The sequence below is a fragment of the Poecilia latipinna genome, unplaced genomic scaffold (assembly GCF_001443285.1).
Source record: "Poecilia latipinna isolate Pla-1442-1.1 unplaced genomic scaffold, P_latipinna-1.0 Scaffold1969, whole genome shotgun sequence".
Lineage (NCBI taxonomy): Eukaryota > Metazoa > Chordata > Actinopteri > Cyprinodontiformes > Poeciliidae > Poecilia > Poecilia latipinna.
The window spans coordinates 142,769-154,080 of NW_015114585.1; the positions used below are offsets into that span (position 1 = coordinate 142,769).

The following is an 11,312-nucleotide window of genomic DNA, read 5'->3' on the forward strand; positions in this document are numbered from 1 at the left end:
GTTTGGCCCCAGTTTGGCCCCAGTTTGGCCCCAGTTTGGCTCCAGTTTTGCCCCAGTTTGGCCCCAGTTTGGTTCCAGTTTGGCTCCAGCTCCCTGCTCAGCCTGCTGCGTCACTCTGGTGTCTTTATCCCGTCCAATCGGCTTGAGCTCCTCCTCTGATCCTCTTGCTCACCAGCTGTCGCCTCTTAGAGGGAAGCTGCAGGATCTGGATCAGTTCAGACGCAGACATGGCGGCCACTCCCAGCAGGAACAACCAGGAGCTCCCAGCTGCCTCTGACCTCTGATCTCTGCTCTGGGAAGTGGGTCGGGACCACCAGGATGTCGGTGAGGACGCTGCCGCTGGTCTTCATTAACCTGGGAGGAGAAATGCTCTACATCCTGGACCAGCGCCTGCGAGCGCTCAACACGTCTGAGGACCAATCAGAGACAGGTGGGCGTACCTGGCAGGTGAGGTGGGCGGGGCCACAGCCTCTTCAGTAACTGCTCTGTCTTCCTCTGTTTCATGGGAACCATTGGCGCTCCGCAGGAGTCTGGTCAGAACGAGACAGGAAACGAGGTACCAGAACTTCCTGTTTAGTTCCCGCCTCCTAGAGGAAGTCGGCAGTTCAGGCTAGACCAGACGCTGTTTAGCTCCTCTAATGGACTTCCTGTGTTTCCGTGTGGCTCAGTTCTGAACGACGTGGTCGGCACCATGTTCAGTAAATCCTTCATGGATGAACTCCTGAAGCCTCAGCAGCTGTATTCCCACCGGACCATGAAGACGGTTCTGACCCGGTTGGCCCACTCCTCCATCATGAGGCTGAACCCGGCCAGCATGGACAGGGTAGGACAGAAACAGCAGCTGTCAAAGTAAATCAATAAAACTTTTTTCTACTAAATTTAAAAAAGAAACGTATTACAGTGGTAGACACACTTCAGCTAATGCGCTAACAGATGAGCTAATTTTTTAAACTTTCAAATCGTTTAGCTAAATTAATTATTCTGGATAAATTCTAAAGAGCCAATTTGCTCGGCTGTTTTGTAAACTTTCAGTTGAATAAAGTTTGACGTCAGTGTTGAAGTTTTGGTTATTAACTGTTAAGAGTTACTCAAATAGTTAGTTGTTATATTCATGCTCTTATTTTGAAGTATGTCTACACAGCAGTTCCGAGTCCTCTCCTCACATTCTCCTTTTTTTTCTTCAAAAATCTTTATTGAGAAAACAGCAGTTAGTATTAATATGACTGTAAGAAAACATTAATAAACAACCAGGAGCGTTAACTAAACAAACACATTAAAAAATCCACTTACCTGAAATGTTCTGAGAGCCTCACCTTGACACATGGCAGGTGTCAGCATGGCTGAATATAGCCCATTAGCATTACCTTCTGCTAAGCGCCATGTTAGCTAAATGCTATAGCATTTAGCTTTAGCTTATGCTGAAGGCCATCTTGGTAAAGCTCTTTAGCGTTAGCAGAACTACTCCAGTCCAGTCAGACGTTTAAAAAATGTCCCCTATCTGGCCACCAGGGGGCAGCACATTTTCTCCCAGACAAAGTGAAGGACCAGAAGTTCATTTATTTTCCTGCGGTCTGGTTTCATATTCAGGTTATACGATCAGATCTGTTATCAGCTCTATTTTTAATAAAGTCTGCAGGTTTCTCTGTGCTGCCGGGTCCGTGGTTCTGACCCAGAAACTGCTTTTCCTGCTGGCCTGCAGCTGTATGAGCTGATGATCATGGCCTTCAAGTACCAGGTTCTGCTCAGCCCGCGGCCCAGAGACCTGCTGCTCATCTCCTACAACCACCTGGACGCCGCCAGGGCCTTCGTCAGAGACACGCCGGCCGTCCTCAACCAGGTGGACGAGACACACAGGAAAATCATTGAGGTGCACAGCTGGTTCTGGTTCTGGTTCAGTCCGGCCCGGTGAACCCTGAGTGATTCCTGCTGTCTCCTCCTGCAGGTTTACTCCAGATTATCAGATGGAGAATTCCAGCTGCTCAGACAGACGCTGCTCACGTTCCTGCAGGACGTCCACACCCGGGTCAGTACCGGGTCAGAACCACCCGGGTCAGAACCACCCGGGTCCTGACCAACGTTTGTTTTCAGGTTTCTGTTTTCCTGAAGAACCAGATCCAGAACCCCAGCGGCCGGTTTGTCCTGATGACGTCCGGTCCGGTTCCAGCTGGAGTCGATGTACCGGGACTGATCAGGTGAGGCCGGTACCGGTTCTGTCTTCATAAGTTATGATTATTATTATTTCTTCAGGTTTTTCTTTTCCATTTCTTAACGTATCAAATGAATATCTGAAACCTCAATGTCTGTTTTATCCAAACGGCCTTACAGAACCGTTTGGATCGACACGGCTCGGTTCTGAAGGTCGGCTGGGACTTTTAGAATGAAATCAACCTGAACCCGGTTCTGTCTGGACCTCCACATCTCATCTGGTCCATCAGACCCATCATTTAAAGCTTGTTGGGTTTTACCCGACTCACACAGGATTTTTATGCTTTTCAGTTTTTTCCACAATAAAATATATTTAAAAAATCTAGTTTGTTCCTCAGATGTTGATGTTTGGTTCTGCAGCAGGACCGGTTAGAACCCAGAACTTTCTGACCTTCTCTGACTCCCACTGCTGGAGGACTTCCTGTTTTCTGTCCAATCACAGAGCAGAGAGACACGCCCACCCTCTCCCAGTAGAGCTCTCCTCTGATTGGTTCAGGAGAAACTGGACCTGCAGGTTCTGTTTGACCCGTCAGAACAACAATCAAAACTTAACAGCAATAATCTGAGTTATTTAGTCTGTTATAAGAGAAACTAAACCTTATTAAATATTAACTAGCAAGATAAATATTAACTAATGACTCATTTAAACTAAATATTAATCACATAACTAATAAAAAATCTAGAAAGTTAAATATTTAGTTAATAAGCAAAATATTAGTTTGAAACCAAGTAATTAGCTCAGGGGTAGCTATAAGCGGAAGTGTACTATCAAAATAAAAGCTGAGTCTTCCGTTTTATCTAATCTCTTCATTTCTTTGCTTGAACATTTCAGCTTAAAACAAATGATTAACTTTTAAAGGCTAAACGGATGTTTACCAACAAATCTACAGTTTACCAAGCTTTTATTTTGATATTCACTTCCGCTTATTGGTAAGTGGATTTGTACATCAGCTAAACATTTAGCTTTGAGCTAGCTAAATATGCAGTTTGTGACCTAAATATTTAGCTAGCTCAGAGCTAAATTGGATCTAAATTAGTTTGTTCACTAAAAATGAAATTCAAGGTAAATATTTTTGCTTGCAAATTAAATATTAAGTTTGAAACTGTGACATTTGAATGCCTGAGTAAAATATGATCCATCTGATGAGCTGTCGTCGTTCCAGGACCTTTGACCCCAGAGGGAGGGAAGTCGGGCGGAGTGAGTTCCCGCCTGGAGGAACCTACAGCGGTTCTGTTGGTGAAGGATCGTTTGAGCTGAGCGGAGACAGAGTCCTCAGGCTGGGCCAGAACCTGTAAGAACCCTGAGCCGGTAACATACTGCGGCCGCACGCCGCTCCGCCTGACCCCGCTTCCTGTTCCAGGTACCAGGCCGAGCGTCCGGAGGAGACCCAGACGTCCAGCACACCTGGAACCCAGGTAACAGGTCTGAGCTGGTCCAGACCAGGCAGTTCTGGTTCTGTCTGGTTCTGGTTGAACCCTGCGGTCCGTTCTCCGTCCTGCAGCTGGACAGAACCAACCCGCTGGCCAAGGAGGAGCTGAACCTGCTGGCCCGACTCATGGGCTGCATGAAGGCCGGGTCCGTTCCCGCCGCGGCGCCGCGGTTCCGGATCAGCCTGTTCCCCTCGGACCCGGAGGAGGAAGAGGAGGGGTGAGTTCTTCCTCTTCAGTTCCTGGTAAATCCGGAGTTGTTCCCGCTGACTGGCGTTGTGTCTGTTGCCCAGCGGCGCTCCAGCAGAGCAGGCGGCCATCTTCCAGGTGATCAACATCCAGGCTGTGCAGGTGGGTCAACATGGCTGAGCTCTGATTGGCTGCCTCTGCTCCACTGAGGCCCATTTGGACCGGAACATTTACTGCCCTCTGCTGGCTGCTCTCCGCTCAGCTAGGTGGACTTTTCCTTTAAATATCATCTTAATACAACATTCCAGAACCACAACAGAAAAGATTTTAAAGTATTTTTAATGTTTCTGTATAAAACGTTCTGAGGAACGTTTAGCTTCAGTGAATCAGCTGGAAAAGTTTCAGAATTCAACAACTGGAAACCAGTTTCATCAAACCTGAAATCTGGAGCCATTTACACAAATACAAACTAACTCTGTGTCTGAGTTCTGGGATGAACCCGGTCCGGGTCAGACGTTCTGATCCGACCGGCCCGGGTTCTGTTTGATCCAGGATGAAGAGGCGGCGTCGGCGCTGGCCCGGATCGCCGGACAGTTTACTGATGAAGAGGCGGAGCTGGAGAATCCCAGCGGCAGTAAAGGAGACGACCTGCTGGCCATGATGGATGACCTCTGACCTCTGACATGTTATCTCCTTTAAAACCTGGAAAACCAATAAAATATGGAGTGAAGATGGAAGTTTGAGTGAATCAGAAACATTTTTATTATTTTAACTTCAACTGGATGTTTCCAATAAAATCTGAACTTTTTAGTGATTTCTATTATTTATTTTATATTATTTGGAGAATTTCTTTCTTTAAGGCTGAAATTTGTTTTTGTTGCTTTAAAATGCAAGTTAGTTTAAACTCGACCCAGTCTAAAATAAATGAGAATAAATGGAAAATGAATACAGACGGTAACTAGTAAACGGAACCATCCAGGTCCACGTTCAGGTCATTTTATTTATAAAGCACATTTTCAGCAACAAGGCAATTCAAAGTGCTTTACATGAATCAGAAGGAAATAAAATAACAAACCAAAGCAAAGAGCAAAAGAAGAAAAAGTCTAAAATATTAGTTCCCCGTGTTTAAGAATAAGTAATGCATGATTTATAAAGTAGGACGTTTCTGCAGATTCCTGCTCACGTTGAGCAGCAACAAACTTATAATCCTCTGGATTATAAGTTTGTTCTAATTCCTTTTAGGGGTTGCAAGATAATTATAAGTACTCCATAATTTAACATTCATAAGCTAGAAGCTGGAAAAACTAATAGGAGTTTCTCTGCATAATAATCTAAAAAGTATAATATTGGTCAAAGAGTGAGTACGCCACAACTTCTGACAGTAATAAAACAAGGCTGGAGAGACGAACAGGGCAGAAATGACATAAAATATGTAGCAAATTTCAGACATTACAAAGACATGAGCCAGTGAAAGGCGGTGAGATCAGGAGCCATGATGAGACGATGTCATGTCTTTGGTTTCAGCCATGTGGTTCCACAGGTGACTTGGGGGGGGAAGCAGCTGTTGACCTAAACTCCAGGAAATTTGATGCAGCCAGTCAGAGGTGCCAGATTCAGAATAAACTAATTACGTGTAGATGGTGCAAAATTTAAATTTTCATCTGCCCTAGTCTCAACCGGTACATTTCTGTTGATCCAAATTAGCATGGTCGTTTCCACTGGGCCAAAACTAGCAGCTTCTCCAAGATGGATTCCATCCGGCTACTGCCTTTTAGCCTGCGAAAATTTACATCCAACCTGCGCCTCTGTCCCACAACATGTCAGTCTGATGAGTCAGGGCCGGCCCCTAAGTGGCCCCGGGGCCACTAAGGGGCCCCCTCAGTGGAGCTGATTCTTTTTTTTTTTTTTTTAGTAATAATTTCTGTCATAATTTAAAAGACACAGAATTTCACTACAAAATGATTTGTTTTTACAATAATATATATTTGATAATGTATGTAGAAATTATTTTATTGATAAAAAGAAAAAAATAAATATATATTATATGTATATATAATATAAAAATAAATTGCTCTTGGACATTGCACAATCGAACCTGTGCATGGTGGGTTTCCTCCCACAGTCCAAAAACATGACTGTCAGGTTAACTGGCCTCTTGGTTTCTCCAAATGGCCCCCAGGTGTGAGTGTGTGTGTTTGTCCTGTGTGTCTCTGTGTTGCCCTGCGACGGACTGGCGACCTGCCCAGGGTGACCCCGGGCAGGTTGGGGCCATGGGGTGGCGGTAGTGCACCTCACGGGCCGGATAAATAACAGGATCTTACGTCATCACGCTGTGCGTCGTTTGTTGTTTGCGGCGGCAGAGGACCAATGAGAGGAATTTAAACCTGATACAAAGTGACTGAAGACAAGAAGGTCCAGTAGAACCAGAACAAGAACCACCAGTTCAGGTAGGAGTTCGAACTGGTTTCAGCTCTGATCTGGATCGGAACCGATACAGGCAGAAAACCCGACTCAGCAGAAACCAGGATCACTAAAATTTCTGCTTGGTTCTGACCCAGATGTAAAAACTGCAGTCAGAACTGAATCCTTTCGGAACCGCAGAGGTCCTGGTTCTGAACCAGGAATCACTTTCTGAACAAGGTCCAGAAGAACTAGAACCTTCAGCGATCCGGTTCTGGGTTCTGAGGAGAAGCCCAGAGCTGCTGGTCAGGATCAGCCTCTGCGCTACCGGACAGGTTCCGGTGTTACGTCGGTCCCCGTTTCCCCATCAGATACGGTTCCCCCCATAGACATAATATAAGAATATATATTATATAATGTCTATGGTTCCCCCTGCGTTATGGGCGCGTAACAAGCACGCGCTTTTTCAGCGCTTATCTAGAGAACTACGGACACCGTTAAGGCTCAAACAACGTGTGTGTGTGTGTGTGTGTGTGTGTGTGTGTGTGTGTGTGTGTGTGTGTGTAAGTGCTGTTAATCACTCTCTGTGATGCAGCTAGCACAGCCTGCTGTTAATACGAGTTAGCATTGCCATTGATTGCAGTGGAGAAACAGTTTTCCTGTAACAGTAAGTCGTATCTCCGCTGTTAGCACATTTAGCAGGTTACACAGGAGGCTTATTGACAGCGCTATGCCCCGCCTCCTGGCTCTGATTGGTTGTTTTTGGTGCATTTCTTCAGACAGCAACAGCTGCTCAGGGTTGGAGGTTGATCTGTTCAGATGATCTGTATCATAAACTTTCTGAACATAATGACAGATTTAATTAACATGTAAAAACATTTTATTAAAGTTTAACACTGCAGCTGTAATGTCAAAGTAAAATCTGACGCCATACCTGTTCAGATCTTTCTGGTTTTGATCCTGAAAGGTCGAAAGATTTCCATCCAGAACCGGGTCATTCTCCTGGACTCTGACCTCTGTGTCCCTCCATGGACCCCGGTGACCCCGGCCCGTGTGGCGATGCGGCGGGCTCCATCCGGGAGCGGACCATCGCGGAGAACAGCCTGGTGGTTCTGCTGCAGGGCCTGCAGGGTCACGTGACCACGGTGGAACTGCGGGACGAGTCGACGGCTCGCGGACGCGTCCTCAGCGTGGACGCTTTCATGAACATCCGGCTGGAGGACGTCGTCTTCCAGGACCGGCGGGGCCGCACCGTGCACCTGCAGCAGCTCTTTGTCACCGGGCGCAACGTGCGCTATGTGCACGTACCCGACCGCGTGGACATCCTGCAGACCGTCCAGAACCAGCTGGCCCGGATCCACAGGGTCCGGAACTTCGCCAGCCACGGCGGCGGGAGGAGAGAGTTCTGCAGGAACGCCAAGTGACTCAGTTCCACTATAGACCTGGTTCTACCAGGTGACCCAGTTCGGACGTGAATACTATTTATCCCTGGTTCTCACTGGAGGGAAACCAGAACTTCTGGAAGGATTCAAAACTGGGTTCTGATTAAAAACGGACTGGTTTTTACTGTTATTGATAATAAAAGTGTCCAAAAAATCCAGATTGTCATTAATCCAACTCCAGTCCGTTTGTCTAGTCAAAATCTGGTTTAGTTGGTGAGGTGTGAACTCTAACCGACCTCTGACCTCTGGTCCTCCAAACCTCAGTCTGGGTTTGGTTGAAGTGAACGCCAAGTGGACCGGAGACCACTTCAAAAGCTGAAAGTGGACCACAGCGCAGGGCATTCTGGGTAAATACAACCAAAGCTAACGTGTTAGCCTAGCGCTAGCAGCAGAAATGGCTCCTGGTCTTTAGCCTAAAGAGAAATCCTCCAGCTGCTAAAATCCTCCATCTTGTTTCCATCTGGTGAAGAAGGAAGTTGCTCTCAGTGTCTTCAGGGGTTTTTGTGTCGTTTCCTTCAGTGGTTCTTGTTGCAGCGCCCCCACAGGCCAGGAGGGGAACAGGTTGGTTTGGCTCAGAGCCACAGCAGCTGGAGGTGGAGCAGATGAATGAAAACCAAGTCTACCAGACCATCAGGAGGAAAACAGTCACACTGTTTGATGCAGAAGGTTTAACTCCAGCACATTAGAACCTGTTTCTTTGTCTTTTAAATGGCCGGTATCGTGTAAAATCAACTAATTTTATCTTTCCATCACATTTTCATGTTTCTCCATGGCATATTGGTTTGATTCTTTCATGTTTGAGAAATCCTTCAGTCTCCATGGCAACCATTCAGCTGATAAACACCTGAGTGGACCTATCCCTGCCTTTGAGGTGCAGCTCCTCCCCCACTCAGCTCCTTCAGACTAGCCAGTAGCAATTAGCACCAGCTGCTGAGCTCATTGTAAGAGCTGCTGTTCAGAGCGACACTCGTACAAATGTTAAAGGGTGAAGAGAGGAGCCATGTTGGGACGACTTCCTGGAGGCGGAGCCTCCGTCAGAGCAGAAGCTTTTAAAGGAGAATTACAAAGCCTAATCTCTTAAGTCACATTTCATATATGCAGCATTTTTATAAGAACTGAATGTACTGGATTATTCTATTAAAATGGCTCAATGTGCCTGGAAAAGGCCCTTTAAATGTGAAATGATTAAAGTGATTTTTCCAATTAAAAGTGGCATTTGGATGATTCTGACCCGTTTGAGTTCGGTTCTGATTGCTGTTGAGTAACGAGTCAGGAAACCACACTGGAGGGGAAAAACAAGCCAGGCTGCAGGAGAAGGCCGTGTTTGGTTTGAGGCTCCAGACGAAGCTGGGAATGTGACGAATCCAACTGTTTCGGAGCGCCGCGGCGGGAAGCCGCTCCGCTCCTCAGCATGATGAGCATCAGCAGCTCCTCAAACGGTTCCTGAAAACGGGCCGAAGTTCTGCAGAACCAGAACACAAAATATTTGGTTTTATATGAATAATTAGAAAGATGAATAAACATATCTGATATCTCAGTTCCTTTTTAAATATAATTTTTCTCATCTTATAAATCTGTTTGTGCGTACGTTTTATAACAAATAGTTCCATATTTGTGTGATCCACTCCCACCAACAACTAACAGCTCGAAAATATTTAAAAATATTTCTAAATGTTTTAAGCAATACAGTGAGTTAAATAGACCATGCAGGAACACAAATACTTCAGAATATTTGATCTTTTCTATATATAACAAATGTTCATTAATGAGAACTCCCATTAATTATTAAATCTTTTCAGCACTTCTTTATTACTACAAAAAATCATAAACTTTATTTTACCAACATTTAGGAATAATCAGTGACTGTCAAAGCATTTTTTAGTTTTGTAAATGAATTCCCATCCACAGCCAGTGGTGGTCCCAAAAAATTTGTTTTAAGGTGGAACAAAAATAAATAAATAAATAAATAAATAAATAAATAAATAACAAAAAACAAAAAAAAATCAGATAAATTAATATATATATATGTGTGTGCATATGGTAATTTAAAAAATGTATTTACTCTGTGTTACATTTATGACTATGATTTATGATTCTCAGGGGGGAACCAGTATTTTCCAGTGGGGCCGTGGCCCCCGCAGCCCCTCCTGTCGGACGCCACTGCCGCTAAACATTTATTTCTGTCTAAATAAAACAGAGGAGAAAAAAATCCAGCAGCCGCCCAGTTATTTCCTGTCCCACCCATCGACCCGAGAGCAGAGGCACTGGGAACACACTGGTCTGACTGGGAACACACTGGTCTGACTGGGAACACACTGGTCTGACTGGGAACACACTGGTCTGACTGGGATTGCCTCTCTCTCTTCAGCCTACAGTTTAAAGCTTTTATTTTGAAGGGTCTGCTCAGTTTGACAACCAGGAGAAACTTTTCTCTGCATCGCTGGACCCGGTTCTTCTCTCTAAGCGGACGGGTCAGAACCGGACTGGACCTCCACCAGAACCAGGTGAGTTAGAAGGAGAACCGGGTCTGTCCCAGAACCAGGCGATCCGGGTTGTTTTCACCCTGACTGGGCTCATGTGGTTCTGGTAACATCCTGAGCTTTAATCCGAACCTGAAGAACTTCAGATCGGTCCAGAACCTTAGAGGAACTGGCTCAGTCTCCCAGAACACAACTGGACCTCTCCGGTACTTTAGTTCTCCAGAACTGAGAAGAGGTCCAGTTCTGGAGCTCCAGTCAACTCATTGGAGACCCAAAGGAACCAGCTGGTTTAAACAGAACCTGACTGGGCCAGAACCGGACCAGGTGATAAAAATGAACCGAACCTGTGGAGAGTTCAGATGAGGCGATGTGTTGCAGCTTTAACTGACCGAGTTCTGGTTCTGTTTACTTCTACTCAGTAATTTGCTCTAAAACTGGATTCTATCTGGCCCGGTTCCGTCTGGCCCGGCTTCTAACCTCTGGACACTTTAAACATCCCAGATATCAGCAGAAATGTTTTCCATCCGGCCGTCTGTTGATTTCCCAGCCAGTCCGGTCGGACCGGTCCGGTCCGGTAACAGAAACTGGTCTTCAATCAATCAATCAAATTTTATTTGTATAGCACATTTCAGCAGCAAGGCATTTCAAAGTGCTTTACATAATTAAAATGAAAACAGCATGTGACACTGAATAAACAGTGAGAAAGACATTTTGAAAAAGATTTAAAAAGATAAAAACATTAAAACCCCTTTTAGGACTTCAGTTAAATGTTGTTTAACTGGGGCTCCAACCCTCTGGGACTTTAGTCAAAAACACCGTTTGACAAGGACTCCAACCTCTAGGTTTTAGTTGAAACGCCGTCAACTGGGACTCTAAACCCCGTAGGACTTTAGATAAACGTCATTTAACAAGGATTCTCACAGCCCTAGATATAGATTCGCTGAACTGGGACGTTTTCCGTGGGGCTTTACATAGACAGTGTGAAAGAGAAATAAAAAGAAGTTAATAACTAGATAAAAGTAAAGATAAAAACATTAAAACCCTTTTAGGACTTCAGTTAAATGTTGTTTAACTGGGACTCCAACCCTCTGGGACTTTAGTCAAAAACACCGTTTGACAAGGTCTCCAACCTCTAGCTTTTTGTTGAAACGCCGTCAACTGGGACTCT

The 11,312-nt window shown here is 45.3% G+C and overlaps 3 protein-coding genes across 4 annotated transcripts in view; all 3 read left to right on the forward strand.

Annotated features, from left to right (window-relative positions):
* LOC106935472 (protein OSCP1-like) overlaps positions 1–4,556 on the forward strand; it is a 9,928-nt gene extending 5,372 nt beyond the window's left edge. Inside the window, exons 2-12 of the mRNA XM_015015954.1 lie at positions 13–430; positions 527–556; positions 669–823; positions 1,700–1,867; positions 1,943–2,023; positions 2,089–2,192; positions 3,369–3,497; positions 3,567–3,621; positions 3,708–3,853; positions 3,927–3,984; positions 4,375–4,556. Of these exons, the coding sequence (XP_014871440.1) occupies positions 319–430; positions 527–556; positions 669–823; positions 1,700–1,867; positions 1,943–2,023; positions 2,089–2,192; positions 3,369–3,497; positions 3,567–3,621; positions 3,708–3,853; positions 3,927–3,984; positions 4,375–4,497 (1,161 nt within the window). The 5' untranslated portion in view covers positions 13–318 and the 3' untranslated portion in view covers positions 4,498–4,556. The remainder of the gene's footprint in view (positions 1–12; positions 431–526; positions 557–668; positions 824–1,699; positions 1,868–1,942; positions 2,024–2,088; positions 2,193–3,368; positions 3,498–3,566; positions 3,622–3,707; positions 3,854–3,926; positions 3,985–4,374) is intronic.
* A 1,379-nt stretch (positions 4,557–5,935) lies between these two features.
* On the forward strand, positions 5,936–7,820 carry lsm10 (LSM10, U7 small nuclear RNA associated). Of its 2 annotated transcripts, none has more exons than XM_015015953.1 (2): positions 5,936–6,269; positions 7,165–7,820. In XM_015015953.1, exon 2 carries the CDS (start codon positions 7,251–7,253, stop codon positions 7,644–7,646), a length of 396 nt encoding a protein of 131 aa, XP_014871439.1. In that variant the 5' UTR covers positions 5,936–6,269; positions 7,165–7,250; the 3' UTR covers positions 7,647–7,820. The 2 variants fall into 2 exon arrangements, with proteins under 2 accessions (XP_014871439.1, XP_014871438.1); XM_015015952.1 differs by having other exon boundaries at positions 5,937–6,269; positions 7,190–7,820.
* A 1,871-nt stretch (positions 7,821–9,691) lies between these two features.
* The window catches only part of LOC106935477 (protein eva-1 homolog B-like), an 11,539-nt gene continuing 9,918 nt past the window's right edge, over positions 9,692–11,312 (forward strand). Inside the window, exon 1 of the mRNA XM_015015959.1 lies at positions 9,692–10,168. The gene's annotated coding sequence lies outside the window, so the exon portion shown is untranslated. The remainder of the gene's footprint in view (positions 10,169–11,312) is intronic.